General features: G+C 44.9%; 1 protein-coding gene across 1 annotated transcript in view; it reads right to left on the minus strand.

Annotated features, from left to right (window-relative positions):
- Positions 1 to 2332: 2332 nt before the first annotated feature.
- Positions 2333 to 25448, minus strand: part of cxadr (CXADR Ig-like cell adhesion molecule) — a 37599-nt gene continuing 14483 nt past the window's right edge. Inside the window, exons 2-7 of the mRNA XM_069147046.1 lie at positions 15859 to 16028; positions 10370 to 10574; positions 6572 to 6727; positions 6308 to 6430; positions 4567 to 4705; positions 2333 to 3404 (exon numbers count right to left, since the gene is read on the minus strand). Coding sequence (XP_069003147.1) covers positions 3122 to 3404; positions 4567 to 4705; positions 6308 to 6430; positions 6572 to 6727; positions 10370 to 10574; positions 15859 to 16028 — 1076 coding nt within the window. The 3' untranslated portion in view covers positions 2333 to 3121. The remainder of the gene's footprint in view (positions 3405 to 4566; positions 4706 to 6307; positions 6431 to 6571; positions 6728 to 10369; positions 10575 to 15858; positions 16029 to 25448) is intronic.

Genomic DNA, 25448 nt, shown 5'->3' on the forward strand with positions numbered 1-25448 from the left:
ATTGAAAAAAGCTGAGCGAATGTTGAAACAAATGACTGAGATGCCAGAGACAATACAAGAGCAGCGGGGGAATGACAATGAGTCACTAAGAGACCCGGAGGATGAGCGGGCAGCCGGGTCACAAAGCTCTGCAGGTTTATTCTGAGCTGAATGCGATTGCGCCTGCCCGCTTCATTGATGAATTACAGTCATTAAGTGGTTAGAAAGTCACCTCACCTGGCGTAAGAGGCGGAATACAGCAGCCGATTAAAATTAATCACAGTCTAACGGCCGCAGGAGGCCGAGTCCCCCGAGAGCAATGCACGGCTGGAGAGGAGAGAAATTAAGTTTTATCCAAGCTCAAGCTATCAATCGCCACTTCTGCAGTAAACAAACAAATAAACAAACAGGAATGGCTGTTTTGTTTTTTTTCCTTTTAAATTTCATGGACTTTTATTATTCAAAAATACAGCACAAAAAATACACACACAAAAGGAAAAATGGTTTTCACACGGTGTGCAAACCTTAAAGGAGATCTTCATACAGTATTAGTACGCTGATTTCAAAGCTACAGTTAATATTGTTAGTAGTAGTTGTCATTAATGTTGTGAGCACGTAGAGGGACAGTAACTGAACTGTCTCCCCAGGAGCTCCGTACACTTTGCCAGCAGGTGAAGAGTCTAACTAGAATCCTACAGGGGCTTATCCTGACCGTGAACTACCTTCATGTACAATACACATGCTCCCACACACACACATTCACACACGGTAGTGTTTGAGTAGAACTGACAGATGTAATTTCTTTGTCTAGACAGGCCCAGGTCTCACTTTTCTTGGTGTTACAATAGGTGTGACATCAAAACTAAAATTCAGGGGCCAAGAAGTTTCTACAGCTGTCTCCTTAGAAACTAAATTTCAATCACAAAAACACACACACACACACACACACACACACACACACACACACCAACAGTTCCCAAACGCACCAAAGAGCATCTGTACTGTACAGACGAGCCCCTCCGCTTCTGTTTCAGATATAGATTTGTCAACCACAGCACAGCAGAGCGTCACATAAACAGCCACATAAACATCGTCACCTTTATATCATTCATTTGTGTTGCGATTAGATAGGGTTACTTAGACAGGATATTTATACATACAGCCAAAACCATTTATGAAATAATAACAAAAAAAAAAAAAGTACATCAATTACTGAAGTTTAAATAGAGTTTTTTAAAAAAAGAACATGAAGTCCTGTTTTGGAGTAGAAAAATAAAAGGTTTAAGACAGTGATAAAAGTTTTGCTAACCCTATGGGAGCATTTGTATGAGGTGAGTGGGTGTGGGAAATCCTACACTAAACCTAATCGAGGCAACGAAAAGCAATCAATAGGCTCACTGTGTTCAGATTATTGTTGTTATATTGTTCTCGTGGCGGCGATGGCCATGCAGGATGATGCACGTAGCACACGGATGGACCTGCTACAACACAACTTAACTGGGGCAACAAGGCACAATCGAAGTCATTAGAATGCAGCTGTGAGGAGGTGAGCTGAGGGGAAGTGTGTAAGGCGAAAATAAGGAATAGAATAAGGCTTCAGAGAAACAAAAATACGTTTTTCCACAAAGCATTTGTATGTTTTTCTTGTAAAGTAGCAGTCAAGATGAGATGTCGGGCTTCCAAACAATGGAAGGTCGGGCATGGACAAGAATAAAATCACCCCAAAAACCTGCTACGACGGGCTTATGGCAACTGTGACTGACTGAACCAGCACTTTAAATGATGCAGCACTGAGAGACTGCAGAATAAACTGGGAGGTTGGAATGTAGACACAGTGAAACCAGGTTCAGCACGCCGAGGCTCGTCACATTTGTTCCTCTCTGTAGGAACTCTGTTCACGCGCCCACGCTCTACACCCTTCATTAAAACCTCCAATTAATGCCACAAAAGCTGTGAAAGATTCATATTGACCACAGAGAGAAGGCTAATCAAGATTTTGGCTCCTTGTAATGCAACCGCACACACGGAGGATTACATATGCGGCGCCCGAATTAAGACTCGGTGCTCTTGTCCTGCTAACACGGGGTGTGTGTGATTGGGGAGGTCCTGGTGTTCGCTGGGGTCGGAGGCCTGTTGACAGTCAAACACAATCAAAGCTGATTGCTCAGTGAACCTTGTTGTCCAGCTGCCCGTTATTTCTCTATACACCTCTTGTAAGATCTGTGAATGAGGGGTTGGGGGATGGACACGGGTCCTTTTGAGCTCAGTCAGGAAGCAATAATTCACCCAGTTACAAGATGTGGTGGTCTGTACCCCCCCCCCCCCCTCCACCTCCTCCCCCCAACCTCCCCACACACCACCAGCTAATCCTGTCCCCCTTAAGACCACCACCCTAACTCAGAGTGGACAATTCAAACTGCAGTACAACAGAACAGAAACTGGCTGACCCATACAGACCGTTTTCAGCTGGGTTCAATGTTTGAATCAAATCTAAGTTTCCTTCTAATGAGTACTTTAGCTTTTTCTCCCAATGGTCAGGGCATCATTTTACACTGAATTTCTGGAACTCAGAAAGAAAAGTCCCCAGAAACTAGTAAAGACTGGATCACGTAGGCATTTAAAGAAAATAGTTGAACTATACATTTCCCGAACTCACATTCACATACACACACTCCTATTCACACACGCATACAGCTGCAGTTTTATACACGTATGCATGCATACAGCTGTACAGTGGGCCAGTTAGGGGCCTTGATCTGTTTTGAACATACAGTATCTCTACAGCAAGGGCCATCTATATTTAAAAAAAACATGCGTTCACGTATGTACAATATAATTTGTATATTGACCATTCTGCTTTATATCCACACTAATTCAAGTTTTTTGTATTTTCTTTTCTGTATTTGATAAAAAGTTTGTGTGCTCTGTTGTGATTCGAGTACGACTCAAATTCTCCTCTCGGCACCACAGCAGAGCCGGGTCTTCATAAGAGGAGGAGCCTCCCATTTGTAAATAATGAAGAGCTAAACGTCAGGCGAGTCAGTCCATCCCAGCTCTCGCTCCATCTTCATTGGCTTGTGTCCTACTCCCTTCCTCCATTCCTTCCCCTCGCTGCACAGTCCCCTCTCAAGAAGAGGCCGTGCTAGACGATCGAGCCATCCCTGTTCTGGGCAGGGATCATGACAGGGATGGCCCCCATGCGGCTGAGGTTGGGGCCGGCCATCTTGGCGGCGGCGGGCGGGGGCAGAGGGGTGCGGCTCGGAGGCCTCTCGTACTCCTCCGATGAGGGGATCTTGTCGTACTGGGGCTTCAGGGCGTACTCGTGCAGGTTGGAGGGTGACATGGAGCCCAGGGAGGAGCGCTGGCTGCCCACGGTGAAGCTGCGTGCCGTCGAAACGCGACTCTTCGGAGGGGGCACATCCTCTCTGAGAGGAAACAGAGACGGCGGCACATTTAGAGAGCGAGACAAGACAGGAAACACTATCATGAGCTTACCTGAGCAAAGAGCCAGAGAAACGGAAAATGGAAAATGTTTTTTTTTTGGATGTGCTGTAAACCATAATGAAATGGCACACAGGTATAAAACAGTGAGGAAAACAATGAATACTTAAGGAGTCCGTATGAGTCACTTCAAGAGCAAAACATGATTCGACTCAATAAAAAGGGACAAATAATTGGCGTCGGGCCGTTTGATTGGTCGGGAAGTGTCTGCACAGCTCGTCACAATGACTGTGTAATAGCCTGCAGAGATTGAGTCGAGCATCCAAATACAGCTATGCCCTCTACTCCCTCTGCCACCACATTAACAACTAATAAGCAGCAATAATCCAGTTAAATGCTCAATCAAACTGAGCCTGAGGGGCCAGAGCCTGTTTAGTCCACAGCTCTGTGCTGTGGTGTTTCAGCAAATGTGTGTCTGTGTATACGAGACAGGACCAGCGGTCTAATCCTCTTTGTCCTACAGCGTGAGCAGTGTCACATTGTGGTCTTAGACAGATTTAGTCCGCAGCAGAGTGATAGTAAGCCCAGTGGTTGTACAGAGCCCATGGACCGGATGGAGAGTTGGATAGTGGAGGGGAGGGGGGGTGGGGTGGGGTGGGGCAGGTGGCTGTGGACGGGGGTGGGTGGAGGCAGCCTGTAGCAGACATGAACAGGATCCACAGAGCAAACAAAGCTTTCAAACTGATTACCACAGCTGTTTATTTGAGGAGGGGTAAAAAAAAAAAAAAAACCGCTGATGGAGAAAAAACATTTTAATGGCTGTTGAGAGGGTTGGAGACGTACGTGTGTGTGTGTGTGAGAGAGAGAGAGAGAGAGAGAGAGAGAGAGAGAGAGAGAGAGAGAGAGAGAGAGAGAGAGAGAGAGAGAGAGATGACCACTGGTCAAACTGCATGGTGAGCTCAGAGCAATAATCACATATACCCAATAGCATTTTTGATGCTTACTTGTAATCCAGTATTTTACAACCTGAAACATCTTCCTCATTATACAGCAAAGACAAGACAATAATACACAAATCTTCATCCATCAAAGAAGGAGCTGTTTGCATCCGTGAGCCAGATCTCACTGATGTTTTTGGGAGCCTACCTGATCTCATTGCAGATTTCCTTCTCGTACTTCTTCCTGTGACGAGCACGGCAATAGCAGAAGAGGATGATGGCGATAATGATGAGGATCAAGAGTACAGCAATTATGGCTCCTGCGATTTTGCCTGCAATGTTGGAGGCTGGACAACACGGAGAAGGAAAGGGCTGAAAGGTTTGGTAAATGTAATTTGGGCTAGCGAGGACATGAACGTCACGAAGACTTGCAGTGCTAAGTTTTGGAAAAGTGTTGCTCAGACTAGCTTTGAGTAGTCGTGACATGTGAGTGACCGTTTTCAGAGAATCAAGCTGAAAGAAATGGACCCTTTTCTGAAGCACAACAATCACAAACAACACTGAAGAGATCACAAATTTGAGTGGCTCTGTCCACGTAATGCACATTTTGTCATCTGCAGACTTCCATTGGATACACAACTAAATATAAACGAAGCCCTGCTCTGTGTCGGGGTTCATCTGGCCCTTAAAGATGAGAGGAGCGATCAAACAACAAGACTTAACAATGGCAGGTGTAGGAAAGTTACTAAAACACTAAAGTGTCCAGAGCGCCGTCCTGCTCCAGCTGCTCCAGCTGCAGCTCTTGAGGCTGACAGTGCTGCTACTCAAGAAGCTGACACACTGTCTGAATCAAATTCTAACCGTCTTTCTAAATGCAACAGAATCTTCAGCAGGATTTTCACTTAGCAGGTGGCAGCAGTGAGAGGAGGACCACGGTGTAACATACACACTCAGCCTGTTAAAAGTCCATTCATTTTATTTTGTTTGGCTGAGATGAGCTCGCAGATTGTTCCTGCAGTTTCTTTTATCTTCTGTATCGAGGAAATACCAAAAACAACAGAGCTTTGGTTGTGTGCGTGTGCTACCCCTGATAAATATATCACCAGTAACGACACTGGAATAAAATACTTTTTTGTACGGAAAGGTTTTTCACCAATGTACCTGGACACCATGGATCCTACATGCACACTTTTAACTCAACAAGTGTTCAAAGTTTTGATAGTATAAGTTATAAAATGTGTCCTAATTCAGCCTGAGGTCAGGCTGTTGGTTGGCCTCATTCTGAACCCGAGATATCTAAACTAGAGCTGCAACAATAAGTCAGCAAGTAGAAATCTTATTTGATAATCATTATTTTTCAAATAAAAATTTGACTGAGACTGATGGTATTTTCTGTTTTTTTCTCATTCCATATTAAAATGACAGGAAATATAGTTTTTAGACTTTTGGTCAGATAAAATGAAACAAAGGAAAATATCTTCATGGGCTCTATGAAATCATGGACATTTGAGTGCTTTTTGATCTTTTATGGACTCGGCTATAAATTGAGTAAATGATTGGAAGAATAATGAAAGTTACTTTTAGTTGGAAACTAGTTTCAAAGTTTAGTTAAAAACTATTTCCAAATCTGGCATTTTGTGCAGATATTCATGGTGCCCAGAGGATGAATTTTAAAGACTTTTTCCTCTTGTGCCACCAGCAGGTCAGATTTTGCACAGATACTCATGACCTGCAGGGAATTCAGGTACTGTACTTTTGGAGATACAACAGGTACAGATACACAACCGAACCATAATAAACCTTTGTAGCACGAAACGTGAAATTCTCCTCCACCTTTTTTAAGAGCACCAAATACCCTCAGCAGCTGATTATTAGACAACAGTGCAGTCTGAATGTGAACAGGCTGAATGCAGGTCAGCGCAGCGACATGAAGTCGGTTGGGTACTCACGAGGTGTCACGTTGAGATAAAGTATACATTCCTCAGTGCCAACAGGGTTGGTGGCGACGCAGCGATAGGTGCCAGATGCGCTGGCAGATGCATTCCTCACATTAATGGTGCCTCCCAGAGGATCTTTAGCGAGGGCGAGAAACACATCGATGACAAGATGACAGTGTTAAACAGAGACAGGACCTGTGAGGGTGGGCTTACTAACACTTTTATTTTTTTTGGTATTTGTATTTGCTTGGGAGTGCTTGTGAAAAGCTCCATTACCCAACACAGCAGAGGCGGGCATCAGCTTGCTGTCACTGGTCTTCTCCCAGCTGTATTGAAGGGGTTTGGTTCCCTCGTTCGACGTGCACCTCAGCACGACGTCTTTGCCTTCCTGTGTAGGGCCTTCGGTGTAGCACCTGGGCTTAGATGGCCTCACTGTGGAGAGAAAAGGAAAGCAGGGACGTGAAGAGCAGCACACTTCCAGGTGGTCACGTCAGCGCGGAACGACACCGCCGACAACCCGCTTATTTTTCAATCCTGCGTGTTGTGGGCAAGTTGTGTCTCTGTGCATTGAGTTGTCATAAAGGTGATTCCCTCCTTTGCTCCAAACAGCAGTAATCAGTGAAATGAGAGCAGTAATCACAGTAATTGATACAGCTGCTTTCATTACAGGAGCTGTCAATCAATCAGGATAATCACAAGGAAGAAAGGATCTGTGCACCGTTGGACACCGACGCACGTGAAAAAACAGCGTGATGGCGGCAGCACGAGCTTTCTGTACTACAGCCGAGCTGAAAACGTGCGCTACACACTCCTCGGTCAGCAAGAGTGTTGGCAGGAGATGAGATGGGCGATTCGAAAACAAACAGAGCTCCAAATTAAAAGCAGACCGAGTCCAGTGAAGCCAGACACACGGTGAGCCAGGCGAGGGTGTGCGGGGGTGGGGTGGAGGAGGGGTGGAGAAGGGAGGGGTTGGAGGGGGGGAGTGGGGTGGGTAATGTTTGGATAGAGAAAATCTGAGGCCGAAGTCTGTGCTCTGTGTCCACTGACAGAAAGCTGACATCATGGTGTGGTAATGGTTTCTGTAACAACAGAACTCTGGAGCGGGGCTCCCCAGATCTGTACCAGGTGTCAGGGGGTGGGTGGGTGGGAGGGAGGGCGGCGGAGGGGTAGGTAGGTTTAGTAGACATAACCGTAAGGATTAACAGTACACCGACAGTACTGAGTGCTCATACTAATCTAATAAACACACGGTGTGAGAACGGAGAGGGACGCAGAGAGCGGGACAGCAGAAATGAAGCGAGCGCTGATGGACAGACGGTGGGGTGAAAGGGTCCAAGGCTGCGCTGCTCCTAACTCATTGCCCTGCTTTTTCTTTTTTTTTGCTGCTGTTGTGTTGCACCTACACACACATTCGCGCAACACACAGTAAATGTCGGGGAGCTATGACATTTTGAATGCATCTTTTAAAAAGGTGGAAGTCAACTGGACACGTCCAAGGGCTGCAACACGCAGCCCCTCACATTAGAACCGCTGTCCGACCAGCAGATTCATTCGCTTGAAGGATGAGGTCAAAGAAGAAGGTGACGAGGCTGAAGGAGCACACCGAGACAAAAGGCAGAGCGATACCGCCACCCTGGCTCGGCTACATGATCAATGAGCTGAGATTTATGAGCTGCACAAGGCTATCCTATGGACGAGATGAGTCCAGAAGAATAGCTAGATCACGGCGTGCATTGCTGTCAGGAGCTTCGCAGAGCGATGACTGGTTGTTAAAACGGTGAAGTGAAATATAAGCGACCGGCGGGCACTAAAGCCGGCTAGTCAGAATTAACGAGATCGGCTGTTGAGCACGGCAGTGAAAGTCGTGGATGTGACGAGGATTGTCCGGAGCTGGGCGGAGCTGAGTGATTGGCCGTTGGAGTGTATAGGTGGGGTCCGGTCAGAAACAGTTGTCCGAGTTGCTGACGTGCAGCGCTGGACTGCAGGTGGGGATTCTCCTCCTGTTAACTTCAATGTCCCGCTGCCACCGGAGGAGAATACACAACGAGGCGCGCTGCCTCTCGTGCAGCACCGGGACACCGTGTGCACCTGCATGTGGTCGTGTTTGCGACCAGCCATGAGAACACCCAGTGACCAGACAGAGGTATGTTCATGCTTGTGCACACGTATGTGCGCACCCCCCCCCCCCCCCCCCCCCCCAGGCACCATCCACCTTGTGACAAGATCAACCTCAAGGTAAAATGCAGAGCAGGCAAGATGTCCCCACCTCTCCTTGTCAATGTTTCCTTGCTCGGTGCCCCCCCCCCCCGCCCCCGCGGGTCAAGAGCTAGCAGCCCGTCAGCTCCTGGAGCCTTGAGCCATCTCGCGTCACATGAACACGTACACGCTGGAACTAAAGACGTCGGCATATTGACCACAATCAACGTTGGATTCACGATTTAGTCGCTTAGCTGAAGCTCCAATCCACAGCAGCTTAGAGTTGACAATTAAAGTCAATGAAATAAAATAAAAGGAGATTGAGGACCACTAGAGCAAACGTCTTGACAGTAAATACCACAGAATACTAACAGTTACCCTGGAAAACAATAAATGATACGTATATTTGACAAAACACTTTCTGAACAGAGAGATTAATGATTTTAAATACAGAAACAAAAGATAACCGAAGAGCAACATAATACAGATAACTGGTATTTGCTTGTGCGTCATATTAGACTGTTGCTAAATATTGACAATTCACATACAAGCTGAGTCTAAACTGTCAGTTTCTTTTTAAAATAAGAGAACAACAACTGACGTATCAGCAGATTTGCTGAAATTCCTCTCTGGTGAAGTACAGGAAGTGGATCTGTTGCAGGCATGAGATGCCGTCACAGCAAATGCACGAGCCATAAATATCTGGGATGACTCATGTTTTCATGTTGCTTCCGTACGGATCAGTTTGTATGTAAAACAGCCTCCCGAAGGCTTCGTCGATGGTTCTCGAGTCGGCTGTAGTCGCAGCTAACGGTCAGATTATCTGCGGCCATCCATCTCCTGTATTAGAGCACCGCTCCATGCTGCCACAACACAACCACCGACAAAACATGTTTGTTTTCTGAACTTGTGTCTTTCTGGTCGAGCTAGTCGGTGCGGCGCAGTCACTTTTCTGCACGTGGCATCACGTCAACAGGAAAGGCGGCCATTTGCTCAAGCTCGTTCCACCTTCGGAAAGGAGAAAGTATTCTGATGGCAGAGCTTCCATGGCGGCAGAATACGCAGCTGATCCCACAACACGGACTCGTGCTGCACAGCGGGCTGTTTTTCCCCATATGCAAATAGCAAGCGAGTTTCGGGAGGCGATTCACTTTCAACATCATTTAGCTGGTTGACCGACCAGCGAGGCCACTGAGCGTGAGTGTGTTTGCCTCGGGAGTGAATCATCTGACTTATACAACTCCAATGTGTCACCCCTCTCACCCTGTGCAATAAAGGAAAAAAAAAAACAGCTGCGTGCATCGACTCCACGTCAGTTTGTCCACAAGACACAAGTGCGCTATTATAAACAATGTTTTAACTACCTTTGCCTGTACAATCTACGGTTTTAACTGAGGTTTCAAAATATGAACATATCAGACAGTTCATAAGAATATACCTAATACTGCAATATTCATACAGCAATAATATTGTAATTAAGGCTGGTATTTTCTAAACTACAACCAACAAAATAATAATTTTGCTCATCAAGACCAACACTTGTGATAAATAATAAATAATGGCTGCAATGAAAAAAGAAAAAAAAAAAAAAAAAAATCAGTATTATTATTTTAGACATAATCAGAGCATCTGGGGTGAACACAAAGCGGGCAGTGCTCTGCAGCCACTGGGAAGGTTATGCACTCCATTTTAGAAGGGATTACATCAAAACAGCCAGGGAGGGCAAAGGGCGTGTGATTTGGTGCATTTCTACTGTGGAGGGAGAGAGAATTCACCCTGTGAGGAAAAAAAAAAAAAAAAAAAAAAGAGGAAAGACTGCTCGCTTAACGCCGCAGAGTACTCAGTGGTTCGTCCTGTTGAAGCGACCGTTCCACTCACCCATGACGTTCAGCAGCATCTTCCTGGTGCGGATACCGGGAGCCTTCTTCACCTTACACTGGTAGGTGCCCGAGTCAGACGACTTCAGTCCCGTCAGGTTGATGGAGGCGTCCCCGTTCTTGGGGTCGGCTGAGTTGAAGTGGACTCGTCCCTTCATGGGGGCGTAGTAGTCCTCGTAGGACCTGTCCCCCGAGTACAGAATCACCTGCGGGTGGAAAAGGAGTACAGGGAGATTGAAAAAAACTCAAACCTGCATCTCAATTATCCGTTTATCAAAATAAAAAGTCCCTCGAGAAAACAAATAAAACAAAGGCCCTGAAATGACGGTTGTGTGCTGTAAAAGCAAAGGCCTTGCTCACTGAACCAACTAAAATAAATGGAAGAGAGAAAGTACCCTCTCTTTTATCTCTGCAGTGCCCTTCAGCCTGGGCTGTTATGCACTTTCAGTGTGCAAGAAGAATGAAGGTGGAACAAACAAAGCCACCACTGTGGAGCTAAATCAACACCTGCTGTGTCAACAAAGCTTCCAATTCTATCCAACCACACACACACACACACACACACACACACACACACACACACACACACACACACACACACACACAGAGACACTGTGTCTGGGTCTTGAAAGCAGCACGGAAATGCCTAGAAATAAAGGCCAGGTGGAGCTGACAAGAAGCCTCATAGCTGGTGGAGGGGTGTTAGTGGAAGGGGGTGGGGGGGAGAGGGGGGGGACCCCGAACAATGATGAAAAGAGTTCTCATTCTCTTTCATAGACACTGGCATATTCTTCCACATTTCCGTAGAGACAGTCATCAACAGGCTTTTCTGTGCCACGATCAACATCAGGCAAATGCACAGCAATACCTCTGGGTGACGAGGAGGAGGAGAGGAAAAAACTTAACATGGCAGGAGGAGAGGAAGAATAATGAAGTCATCAGAGCAGGCAGAGCATTCAAAGGAAGCACGAGAGGAACAAAACAAAAGGAAACACAGTCAGGGAGGTTCTGGTGTCTCTACACCGAGCTGCTCCATTTCTAACGGGAAGACTAGTTTGTGGAGCGGTGAGGGGAGGAGTGCTCACAATGAGCGCTGTGTTCATCTTGTACATATTAGCCATGTAAACAGCTAATTCTGTTAAAAATTCCACCTGGCTCTCACGGGAGGGAAACCTATCCCTCCAACCTCCCCGGGGATCAGAGCATCAGCAGTAATAACAGCGATATGCGACCACGGAGGAGAGGAAATGAAATCGCCCCGAGCTCAGCCAGACAAGAACTCTCGCTCGGGCTCAGCCACTTCACAGGCACACAGATGGGAGTGTTTACACACATGCACACCTCCAGCTAAAAAAGATCTCAACCGCACAATAACCTTGAGAATCATGATCCAATGAAGAAAAAAAAAATATATATCCCATAAAGGGCCCGGGGAATGAAAATGAAAAGGGCAAATGACTGGACGAGCTGGCGGGGGCCGGAGAGGACAGAAGAGCAGCAGTGTGTGTGCTGCGTTTCATAACAGGTATGACACCCGGTGATACGATCGCCACCTGGCCGGCCCGTTCTCAGTGGACGGATCACGCTGCACAGCTAAGAGACCTATTGGCCGGCCCCAAGTTTCAGCGGACACATGTTGGGATGAGATCATTGTCATGTGATGCTGTGGCTCAGGGAGAGTAGAGGAAGAGGTGCAGCTCATTTGCGAGGCAAAGCGGCGAGCTGAGATACCTGCGTACTCTAAACAAGCAGCAGAGCTCAGAGAGAGAAGCGCTGCGTCTTCGCGTTCCCACTGAGGCTTTTAACGACGACTCAAAGGGCTGCCGCCACCACACTGCTTCACAGGGCTAACGCAGAGCCACTTCCTAAAAGGGAATTAGCCTCCTTCAATATTGATGCTAAAGAGAATGTAACACAACATGGCCGTGAGCGAAAATACAATGCCGCTTTCATGGATCCTTGTCACGGCTTGAGATCCAAATCCTCCAATCCTTTTGTCAACATTCACAAATTTCTGTTGCAATAACTTCAGGAAACAAAAAGCTCTGCCGCCGTCCTCAAGGACACAAGAGACAGTTTGTGTGACATGGGACACAGCTATGTATGCTTCCAAGCATTTCTTCACACCATTCAGATTTGGTTTTCAAAAATGTTTATCGCTTTCTTCTCACAGTGGTGGTAAATACTCAGGGCACACCCTCCTTTCAGCTAATCTGGAGCCAGACAATGAGAGTCAAATGCAAATGACGGTTACTGTAGGCATGCCTGGCATCTCTCATTCAAGCCCAACAAAGCAACAGGCATTAGCTATGCTTCACCATTCTCAAAAAGAGCCTGGTGATATGTGGGATATGTCAGATGAAAGGGGCCAATCGCTCCCCAGTAGACACCGGACTGAAAAGACAACGCTGTGGAATTACTTGTGATTGCATCAATGCAAAGAAAACACAGCTAGAATATTTTGCACATTATTATGACTTTTTTTGTTTTCAAGTTTCCAGCTTTATGACATTGTGGACTGAACCTGTTGACCACTTTTATCTGAGAGTGGCTGTTCCTTTAAGTCCGAGCTGGATTTGTTCATCTCAAGCCATGTGAGCAAAGGTTAACCATGGTGTCTGAGCATCCCGGAGCCTCTGGCTAGAAAGTTTAGCCTCCACTCTCATTTCTTTGCCTGGCCCGGCAGCTTTGATCCAAACACATTGACCTAATTCTATTGAACGCTGTCACATATATTAAAACAGCCCTTGAAATTAATATGCCACTAATTGCAAAGAATTTTCGCGGATCATGACATAATGTTGGTTAAGGGCTATTCCAATGTGAGCGTGTGTGTGTAGTGAGCAAAATCTGAGAAGTCAAGGAGCACTAATGCGTTTGGAGAGACACGTCTGGCCTGTTTAAATTTCAACAAAGGTTTGGCACCATTGAAGAGTATTTACACTGGACTCAGCAAAACGGCACGTAATAAAGAAAATAAACTGTGCAAACCAGATGCAATTTTAGGCAACATCTGATATATTCCTACAGCTGCATTCACACATGAAGAAGAAGAGCCCCCGCTGTCCTCACGTGTAGCATCACTGAGAAAAATAACACATTTCAAAAGCAGTGAAATTAACATTTCATCACGGGAACCACAGCTTTGCTACGAACAGTGAACACTGATAAACTTTTTAACTGCTCCTATTTTCATTCGACACTCCGTTTAACAGTTCGCAGTAAAAACAAATAAATGAGGGCAGACGGTGGCTGTGCAAAACACAACACCGGACGAGGGGAAAGCAGTGAACAGAAGCAGGAGTGCAGAGCTGTGGCTGGCTGGTTCAGTGGACAGAGAGGACAGTGGGAGGATGACGGAGAAGCCTAATGATGAGGCTGCGGCCTATTTCTGACATTTGGCCGACAAAAAACCCCCCCAAAAAAAACCAACTAAAACCACAGGACATTGGGGAAGATAGAGGGATGAGAAGGCTTTGTGACAGGTGGGAGGTGGGGGAGCTGGGAGCCACGGGAGAGGACCACAGCACTGCAGCGATCTGGAGCAAGTATCTGGCTCTGTAGCTGCCGACGCCGGAGGACGAGAGGAGATCCTGCAGGGCGGCGGAGTCTTCTTTTTCCACGGCTGACGGCCGCACCGCACAGGAAACACTACCTGGGTTAAAGACGGCGGCCGTCGCTCCCGCTACGCAGCACGTCACCCTGAGAGAGCAAAACGCTCAATAGAAGTGCGTGCGGCTCAAATGACATTTGTCTCGCATACCGTATGCTTCTTATTTTAAAATGCAACACTTGAAGAAAATACACACACACACTTACCGGAGAAGCTGCATTGCATTTCACCCCTTTGACAACGTACGAAACCACACAGTCCCCCCTACCCAACACCCAACACCCCGGCAGCATCAGTGAGTGAAAAGCTACAGACACTGAACAAATGAAGGACCTCAAGCCTACGAAACAAATACAGTGGTGTGAAAAAGTGTTTGCCCCCTTCCTGATTTCTTATGTTTTTGCATGTTTGTCACACTTAAATGCTTCAGATCATCAAACAAATTTAAATATTAGTCAAAGATAACACAAGTAAACACAAAATGCAGTTTTTAAATGAAGGTTTTTATTATTAAGGGAGAAAAAAAAATCCAAACCCACGTGGCCCTGTGTGAAAAAGTGTTTGCCCCCTAAACCTAATAACTGGTTGGGCCACCCTCAGCAGCAACAACTGCAATCAAGCGTTTGCGATAACTTGCAATGAGTCTTTTACAGCTGTGGAGGAATTTTGGCCGACTCATCTTTACAGAGTTGTTGTAATTCAGCCACATTGGAGGGTTTTCCAGCACCAACCTCCTTTTTGAGGTCATGCCACAGCATCTCAATAGGATTCAGGTCAGGACTTTGACTATGCCACTCCAAAGTCTTCATTTTGTTTTTCTTCAGCCATTCATAGGTGGACTTGCTGGTGTGTTTTGGATCATTGTCCTGCTGCAGAACCCAAGTTGGCTTCAGCTTGAGGTCACGAACAGATGGCCGGACATTCTCCTTCAGGATTTCTTGGTAGACGGTAGAATTCATGGTTCTATTTATCACAGCAAGTCTTCCAGGTCCTGAAGCAGCAAAACAGCCCCAGACCATCACACTACCACCACCATGTTTTACTGTTGGTATGATGTTCTTTTTCTGAAATGTGGTGTTACTTTTACACCAGATGTAATGGGACACACACCTTCCAAAAAGTTCAACTTTTGTCTCGTCAGTCCACAGAGTATTTTCCCAAAAGTCTCGGGGATCATCAAGATGTTTTCTGGCAAAAATGAGACGAGCCTTAATGTTCTTTTTGCTCAGCGGTGGTTTTGGTCTTGGAACTCTGCCATGCAGCCATTTTTGCCCAGTCTCTTTCTTATGGTGGAGTCATGAACACTGACCTGAACTGAGACAAGTGAGGCCTGCAGTTCTTTGGATGTTGTTGTGGGGTCTTTTGTGACCTCATTTAAGTGATTTCTTGATTGAGAACAGGTGTGTCAGTAATCAGGCCTGGGTGTGGCTAGAGAAATTGAACTCAGGTGATAAACCACAGTTAAGTTATGTTTTAACAGGAGGGGGCAAACACTTTTTCACACAGGGCCATGTGGGTTTGGATTTTTTTTTTCTCCCTTAATAATAAAAACCTTCATTTAAAAACTGCATTTTGTGTTTACTTGTGTTATCTTTGACTAATATTTAAATTTGTTTGATGATCTGAAACATTTAAGTGTGACAGACATGCAAAAAAATAAGAAATCAGGAAGGGGGCAAACACTTTTTCACACCACTGTAACACACCGGTTTCTGTTTCTGACGCGTCGTTGAAAGGTGTGAAAGACGCTACATCACGTTGGTCATGTTGGAAACAATCCTACCGAAAAACCTGCCAACAGGCAAGAACGAAGCTTGATTGTGACAAATAAAAGTGAATCAGAGAAGTGATGTTTGCGGGCGGACATCAACACGTACCACTTTTTCCTCTTTCTGGTTGTCAGAGGGCACCAAGCTCCATTCGATATCCAGCGGCCCAGAATCCTCCGGGGCCAGAGAGAACTGGCAGTCCAGCTTCACGCTCAGACCGCTGGCCTTGTCTATAGATGTTGACCCTGTAGATGTGATCTCTAGACCCGAGGCCAAGCCTAGACAAAGAAATATGAAGAGAGGGAATAAATTTAAAGTCTACCACGTGCATAATAATAAAGACACTTAGATTTGCAAGTAAGTAAAACAGGGTCCAAAGCACACGGACACAATCACAGGATTTCTGACTTTCTAACAGCTTTTATTTACCACATAGAAAGTCATCTACAACCTGCTTCACACTCATATCAGTCAGAAAATGCCATTCTTAGTTTTAAAGTGTTTTAACGTCTCAAGACAAATATTTTAGAGCCAAAGCTTCACCCAGAACATTTTGGAAGTGCACCAGTTGTTGTCCCTCAGTTATAGCATGCTAGCAGGCCTAGCCTTGACAGCTGGACAGAAACGGTGCCAGTTTTAGGGAACATATTCTGTGGCAGATTCTGGATATTGCCTGCTCTCGCTCTACGGGTCAATGCTCCCACTGAGTGTAAATACCACGCCTCCGGTCGCATCGTCCTGTAACACTTCAATAAACGGCGGTGTCCTCAGTGTTGACAAAAAGAGAAAGAAGCTAAAGCTGCTACACTGCTGTCTTTGATTATTAAATAAAATGAATAGTGAATATGTTGCACTTGTCTTAATGGACATTTCTTATTTATTTTGTACTTGAACAGCTCAGAGTTGCTGATAGTACGTTTCTTCTCGAACACACAGAGTATTTGAGTTCCTTATCTTTTAGAGGAATAACTATCGCCAACTAGGCACTTTGGATTTATTTATTTTTTTAAATACATTTTTACAAAAAAGTTACGCTTTTGACATTACTGAACTGAAAACATTCCCAACCATGTCTCCAAAACTGAGCTTCGTACCCAACAGTGAATTTCGTGCACTGTTCCAACCCCACAGTTCACCCGGAGACGACAGGAGCTGAACCTCTGCAGTAACGGCTGCTACGAGCTTTAGAAAGGAGACAAAGCTGTACTAAAACCACAATAAGATGGCACCATTAAAGTCCTGTCTGAGAACACCACCGTGAATAATCATCACTCAACATCAGTGTAGACTTGGTAGTCGGTGTATAACGGTGTACAATATTCACCGACAGGAGACCTGAGATAAACGTAAATTAGTAAGTCTTTTGGTTCCCATCTAATTGTATCATCCGGATGCGAAATTGAGGAAAATTGTCTTGCTCGACTTGCTTTACACAAACATTTTTGGTCAGCTGTCAAATATTTTAATTCATGGAGTGTGTCAGTCATTAAATAAATATGCCTACATCTCGTCTGAGAAGCAAAGTACCTCTTAAAATATGTAGGATGTAAATTGCACAGTTAAAAAAAGACTAATGGAGCAGAACGTAGCTTAGCTGAAGGAATGGTGATGATGATAATAAAGAGAAACTGTAGCCCATCAGCCAAACTGAAGCAGACTCTTAAGCATTTATTCTTAGAACGAATAAACATAATTTCCTGGTGACATCAACTGGGTTAAGATTTTCCATTCAATAAGAGATTTAAGCCGCGGCAGGAACACAGTCCATAGAGAATGGAGTTGTCACATGCTGCCTCAACGTATTAAAATCCCTCTGACAGCCTGCCACCTTCCAACCAACAAGCGGGAGAACGTCTTTAAAAAAAATAAATAATAATAATCATCATCTCAATATGTGGCTAAAAAGTGTATCAAATGTGTAACAAACACTTACCATGTTGCACAAATGGCACCAAACGCATACAAATGAAAATCATCAGCTGATAACAAAAGGGCTTTTTCCTTCCATCTACAGCATAAAACCTCGTGGCATTTATCTGCATCTCATTTAGGTGCTTTTACACCAATTGACAGATGGAGCTGATTCGAACGTGCACAGATAAACGGTGAAACAGAAGCCAAACCTGCCGACTGTAAACACTTAACAGGAAAATTCCCCTTTTTTTCTCCCCTTGGAAAGGTTTCCATGAAAGACAAACAAACGAGAACATACTTCTATAACAGTAGCAGCCTACATTAAGTGGTGTGGAGGGTTTGTATTGGGGCAACTGTCTCCCTGGCAACTCTATATTTGCTAGAAACTTGTGACCTGTTTTGTCTTCCGGCCCACCTGACCACGACCTTATCTTTATTAATGTGACGGCGCCGCGGATGCAAATATTAATCCGTAAACTACGTGCAGTTTAAACAAAGTCGAGTGACATCGAGGACTATCGAGTGGAACTCAAATGAATATTTCTGTAGTGTTTATGAGATTGAGACAGCTTTTCTGGATTGCGACCCTCAGGGAATGAAGGGTGTGAGCTACAGGTTGAGGTCTCCGTCCATCAGGTCTGTTTCCGTCCCAAACTTCACTCCCCTCCGAGCCGCAGTCGACAACTGACTGAAAATACACCACAGGAGCTAATAGACATCCAGAGACTGACAATCTCAGTCACACCCGCTATTGTTGAAGCTCAGAGCCTGTAAGCATTTGATATGGTGGTAAAGCGCAAGCGGAGTTTTATTCCCCGGCCGCCGGTGCTGCAGCTGGTCGTTTCAGCCCACAGATTTTGACAGACGCCCTTGATGGGAGAGATCCATCGCCTTCAGCGGGAGCATGAGAAATGGGGAACAAAATAGAGAAAAGCGAGATATGTGTCCCATCACTGTCAAAACGGAGACCCGGCTTGGCATCTGCATGACGGAAAGCTGCGTCAATTCATCAAGCACTTAAAGAAGCCGGGGCGTTTTTCAAAGTTGCTTCGAAGAGGAGTGAAAAGTGCACTCTGACGAGAAAAAGAAAGTATCTGGCCGGAACTGTTCATCAGCGCGGCTGCTCTCTCTGACGGGTAATGAAGTACGCTGTCTGATGTACCTGTTTAATCAATGACAGACCTCCCAGGCTTTGGGCAGCATTTGTTTAAATTACAGTGCAGCCCGAGCCCTTTTTCACTCAACATCACACAAATGGGAAAAAAAAAAAAGAAAGAAAAAAAGGTGCCATTTCAGGATATCATCCCTTCAACTGGAAACAGATTTGTTTGCTCGTACACGGGAGCGGCTGGAGGCTCAGGTGACGGCAGATCCAGGGTGGAGAAACATGAGCGCCAGCAGTGTAATCTAAGGTTGATCAACAAACGCACGGCTTTTTCCAAGCATTGTACAACCCCCTGTTTAATCCTGCGGTTAGAAAAACTGCAACGTAAGCAAGATCTTTTGATTGGTTGCCGAGTATTTACAGTAAATCTGCATCTTTAGCAGAGCAGGCCGTGAAAACGTATTTCCTCTTACTGTGAGCGACGGGGTCCGACGTGAGGGTAACGTTTTCTGCTGAACAGTTTTGGTTATTTCGCGTTAACGATGCTTTGCTTTCCTCCCTGATTGGAGGAACCTCGTGACCTGACCTCAGCCGGAGGTCACGTCGCGTGATTCCGAGCACCAATCCAGAGATTAGCAACAAGAGTCAAAATTCGATGTGCGGTTGTTGTTTTCCATTTACACAACTGACAGAACCAGTCACACGGTCTCAATGAAGCGGACCATCTGATTATTGAAAGGTTAAACTCTGAATAAAAGCTGTGCATGTTTTTATTCCACAAACTTTGAACTTTTAGTCATGAATATTTATTGGCACAAGTTTTTAGGAGCTGTAAGTGCACATATTTTTTAAGTGCCACACATTTTTATGCATCGCGTGAGAGCACCCAGATGGCCATCCTTTCCATGAAATGAACATCACTATAATGGAGATACTAAAAGGATCCATTTAATCATTTTAAAAGGATTGTTAAGTCAATTCAATGAGACCTGTAAACTGGGCAGAAAAAGGGGGAAATGAGTCCTTACAAAAATGACATGGCCAAATAAGCCCTTAAATCAGTGGCTGCCATCTAACCAATGATGTCACGTTAGGAATAATTACTAAAGAAATGGATTGATCCCCACTATACCCTTGAGCCATTTGAATTGTAAGATGCGTTTGAATTTTACGTTTTTCTCGACAGCATTTATGAACTCTTAGTTCACATCATTAGTGCTGTTACCATCATCAAGTATCAGTTGATGATTGTCATGGAAATAACTGCGATAATATTAATAACAATTTAAGTGTCTATTTCTGTTCATTTTATGTTTACTGCATATCCAACTTTGTTTTGTCAGCTTTGTTCAAGTTCCTCTGCTCTTTTTTCACTTGGCTTTAAACCAACACGAGGCCACAGCAGTGCTGCGGCTGTTTGGCTTTGAAACTAAATCAATGATGCTAATGTCAGCAGCCGGAGGTAAACAGTGGGTGGTGCTAATTCCCCATTTATATGCTATTAAATCACAGCAGAAAAAGAGAAAAGATGTCATTAAAAGGGCTCCAGTCAGACCTCAAACAGCGAAAAACAACATGGAAATAGTGATGAAAATCTGAAAAGTCCAATCCAGCTGTTTTTATACAGATAAATGGAAACATTTCTAACAATTATGGAAAACGACTGCAATCAGCTAAAATCATCGCGATCAGGTGAGTTTAATAACTCAAAACTCAGCTGACCTGCTTCATGAAGATTTGCAGAAGTGCTTGAACACATGACATGATTACCAGCTCAAATTAAATATATTTAATAAAACTGTTTGAACTTTGGCAGAACTGTGTTAATGTAAGATCTCACAACCTAAATTACAAAAACTGACTCAGACAAGTTTTCAGGGTCTTTAAAAACCACTAATTGTGACTTATTCAAGAACAATAAAAAAAAATTTAAAAAAAAAAAGCTCTTTCCAGTAACCAAGAAAAGGCCATTTATATCATCGTTGTCAGGAAACCACCTTGTGACTAAAGAATGATTTTAACATAACTAACAGGAAACAAAAAAACTGGTCTCTAACAGCACAATAACAAACAACCCTGCTGGCGTACTCAGAAACACAGCTCACAGTGTTAATCAGTAACTATCAGCTATCAACACATGCTGTATACAGCGCGTGAACCCTGCAGCATGTAACTCGCAACAGAAAGATCTTCCTGAGATCAAAGACAGCAGCAGGGAGAGAGTGCTGCATGCAATCATCGGCTTCTATATGATGCGCTCCAGTCTTTATTTAGAGTGATGGCACCAGAGAGAAAGTAAACTGGCCTTGTTCCTTGAGGGTGATCTAATCGACTGATGAGAGGCCATCATTACAGTCCAAGGAAAACGCTGAAAAATGGACGACTGGTATATGCAGCCATGCGTGTACACCAGACACGCATATATTTCCCTGAACTCAGTGTCTGCCGGAGTAGTAAGATGCTTGGCCCAACGTGTGTGTGTCCACGTAGTAGGGGAGCTGAGCGGTGGGGGAGGGCGCGGGCTAATTAAAAAGTCGGTCTTAATAACGATTCATGGCGGCCTGTGTCTCCGTGAGCGACTCAGTCCCTCCCGTCTCCACCACACGGTCTGACACAGCAACACCCAGCACGGTTACTGGGAGACCAGGAATGAGCAAGAGGAATTCAGGGTGTCAGCGGTGCTCCACCCTACTGCCACTATCTCATTCATTCATTCATTAACCCCCCCCCCCATCCTCCTCCTCTTCCTCCTCTCTAACACACCCATGATTGTGGAGTGCCGGTCCCCCAGGCCTCCAATTCTCTCCAGTCCCGCTGATTGTAACCCCGCCACCCACCCCCTCCACCTTTGTCGGCATACAATGGGGAGCGAATCCTGTCTCCTGGCAACCAATCCCTCGGAGAAGGTTGCTGTGGTGCTTAAGAGACGGCATGACAGAGCGAGAGAGAGAAAGAGGTAGATAGACAGTGAGGGATGTAAAGAAGGAGAAACGGGTTTAGTAGGACACCAAAGGGAGATTCATATAATAATTTTTTTTTTAAAAAGGCTTGTTTTTTCACCGTTTCAAGTCGACAAACTCAATGTCTTTATAAACAACCACGTGGCTTCATTAAAAAAAGGAACATTGTAAACAGTTTAACTAGAAATTTGGTCAGTCGCACACGATTAGTTGAACAATCCTTCAGCCAATCAAATAAAATAATCTGACATTTTTCAGTACAAAAATGCTCATTTTTCTGTTTTCTTTCCTTTTGTAGTCACTTTAATTAAACGGTGCCATCGACTAATCTGTCAATTAAATCCTCGATGAATTTATGTTGTTTGGTCCTTGAAATGTCACAAAATGGTAAAAAATAATGTGGACCAGTGTCTCCTTGAGGAGCAGCCTAAAAGTCTTGTTTTGTCCTAAACCCAAAGATATTCTGTTTATTATGATGGAGGACCAAATGAATCAGAGAATTCTGACATTGTTTTCATTTAAAAAGGACTTCAAATGATTGACTGTCAAAATGCTTCATTTCATGCTGACCAACCAATCGATTAATCGAGCTGTTGCAGCTCTGCCCATAATGAACATCAGCAGGTTGTCCCGAACAGCCGTGGACTGTCCGTACCACATGATTCTCTGTAGGTGCTCCTGCTGTTTGCGTTTCTCCATGAAAATGGTAAACGGCTGCTTTTCTACAGTTTAGTGATTTACAACCTGCCTCTCATTCACTCGCATAAGAATAGCAGCGATCCACCATGCAGCGTCTCACCATGTGGGCAGGAGGAGCCTCGGACTGAATCGCAAACCCTGTCATTAGTAGACAACCCACTCCACTGAGCCACAGAGACAGACTGCAGTCACACACTTTCATGGCTTCATCTCGTGATGCCTCGGACACATCCGGAGATCGGATCGGCGTGCTGAGACTGTTTCCATTCTACTATTAAGGTTACAGCAGGACACCACCTGGAGTTGTGACCGTCCATATCGTCAAGTCACAGTTTACAGGACTCATAAATTAATACAGCTAATGCACACTGCTATCATTTATTGATATACCGAAAAATCAATCTTTGTGTACGTTGAAAAAAAAAAAAAAGAAAAAAAAAAGTGTCTACTGTATGTACCACACAGCTGAACCATCAACTCTTCAGTCCTCTCTGGTGTGAGTTATAATGACCGTGATAATAAATTACCTCAAACCTTCACATTTCTGTGTTACAATGTCCTGTTACTTATCAGGTGGAATATACACCGATACTGATGCCGAAAGATTAGTTTCACATGTACGCAGATTTGTAAGCAGACAGACATGAAGTTAAGCTGTGTGGTATCAGGAGTAGCTCCAGCAGACAGCAATAAACCCTGAAACCAGGAGACAGTTTGACAAGCTGACCTCTCCTGACCCAAGCTAAAGACCCTCGTAGGCTTGTCAGTGGCCACATTGGATCGTAAGCTTCTTCTGAAGTCTGAAAAGCCAAGTCTTACCATGGGGAGATAATGGCAGCAGCTATTTCGGGCTCATAAGGCAATAACAGCGACAAAAAAAGCTCGGTAAGGTGAAAGGCGTGAATTATGTTGCGCTGGGATTTACTTGTGTTTACCTTCTCTAAGGTTTGCTTATCCTTGATGCAGCTACACTTCTGTTTGGTCGGATGTAAGCCTCAGTACCAGCGACAGCACTGGGTTAGTATTTCAGTCAGGTTCAAACTATTTCATCCGAACAGCCAAAATGCATGTGGCAGGGAAAATGGATCTACATAAAAATGAAGTTGGGCAAATATGAATTTACATGTTTTTCTCGTAAACAACACTGCAAGTGGAATATTTTCAGCTGCCTGAAAACCACACACACACACACACACACACACACACACACACACACACACACACACACACACAATCTAGAAAAGGAAGAATTATTTCCAGCCGAGTGAAAAGAAAAGTATCTCCCTCATTTGAGCAAACGCACAAAAACAGTGGTGACGGAGCTTTTGAAGTGTAGCACATTTCTGTGGCTGGGTAGCGATGGTGGGATGAACATTAGTGATTCACTACTAGTAGATTTGCAGTCTATGGGGCCCTGGAATGAGCAAATTGAACAGCCGACACTCTCCCCATCATAAACAGGCGAGCCAATCCCCTGTGACCGTGCTGAAGAACATCAATTATTTCAGGCACAGCAGAGGTAACTTCGTAACTTGGTCGCTGCTCAGAAAGAAGGCCCTGAAAGCTCGCCCCGGCGCTCCCACTGGAACTATTCAATTTGAAACTATGTGGGTGCCCTGAGTGCCAATAGGCTGTGGTTTATTTAGTGTTGCAGAGGGCTGGAATGTTGAACCATGCCGATTGTGCTGTAATGCGGCCTGAAAGCTCCACTTGCCACACAGAGCTGCCATCAATCCCCCATGTGGATGACCTGAAGGCTGTTTTGACATAATTGAACATTAAATGATGAAGGGGTGACGAATGACAGGCACTTTACTCGGTCGCCTGAGCATTTGACAGCTTTTACAGAAGCCTATGGGGGATGTGGTTTATTCAATACAGTATGTGTGAATGTCCAAAGCAAACTAATTGCTGAAATGTCCATGAACATCGACAGTGACAGTAATTCTGATTTAATTACTTCATTAATGGAGGCCAAGGCTTACCAATAATCCTGGTATTTCTTATATAGGGAAAAAAATAATGAGAGCCACAATACACATTGAGGATTAAAGGGGACAATTTTATATTTCATATACAGTAGAGTCAAATTAATTTGGAATCTTACAATAACGTTGGTAAAATCTGACGTCTGTGAAAAACTGAGGCAATAAAGGAACAACAGTAAGGAAGTAGAGAGAGAACAAAGGGGACAGGAAGGACAAATTCACACTCACTTGTTCCTTAATGGACGGTTAAATCTTCATCACAGGGATTTTTAAAGTCATGGCCTTGGAATTTGTACTTCTTATTTATAGAATGCATTAGCATTTTACAAGGTGTAGGACAGAGGATTTCAGCAGCAGCTGCTTGTCTTACCTCTGCCACCATGAAACCTACATGCAAACCACTAAAAGCAACCCGAGGCAAGTATTCATCCCTGCCTCCCTCCACCCTCCACCCCCCACCTCCACCCCTGTGAGGGGACACCAAATTTATCTAAAGCCCCCTGAAGAGTCAGATAATAATGGCCAGCATTTCCAGTATCTGTGAGACCTGTGGAGACACACTCACACACACAGTCACACACACAGTCACACATGCACGCACGCGCGCGCACACACACACACACACACACACACACAATCACTCACACACTCACTCACACACACACACACACACAATCACTCACACACTCACTCACACACACACACACACACAATCACTCACACACTCACACACACACACACACACACTCACACACACACACTCACACACACACACACACACACACACACACACACACACACACACACACACACACACACACACACACACACACACACACACGCGCACGCACACGGGACATAGTGAGCTGGTGACAATGTGGGGACTGCCTGTGCTGTGAAGCTGATAGGCAAGATGCCAGTCCAAGGAGCAGCACACAGATAGCCCACTGATAACATCCTCAAGGGAAACAATAGCAAATGTGCCAATACAGTCATGTGAGGAGGAAATGAAAACAGAATAGAGGCAAAACA

Source organism: Embiotoca jacksoni, unplaced genomic scaffold (assembly GCF_022577435.1).
Source record: "Embiotoca jacksoni isolate LCO1_2020_lvr unplaced genomic scaffold, fEmbJac1.0.p SCAF_13, whole genome shotgun sequence".
Lineage (NCBI taxonomy): Eukaryota > Metazoa > Chordata > Actinopteri > Embiotocidae > Embiotoca > Embiotoca jacksoni.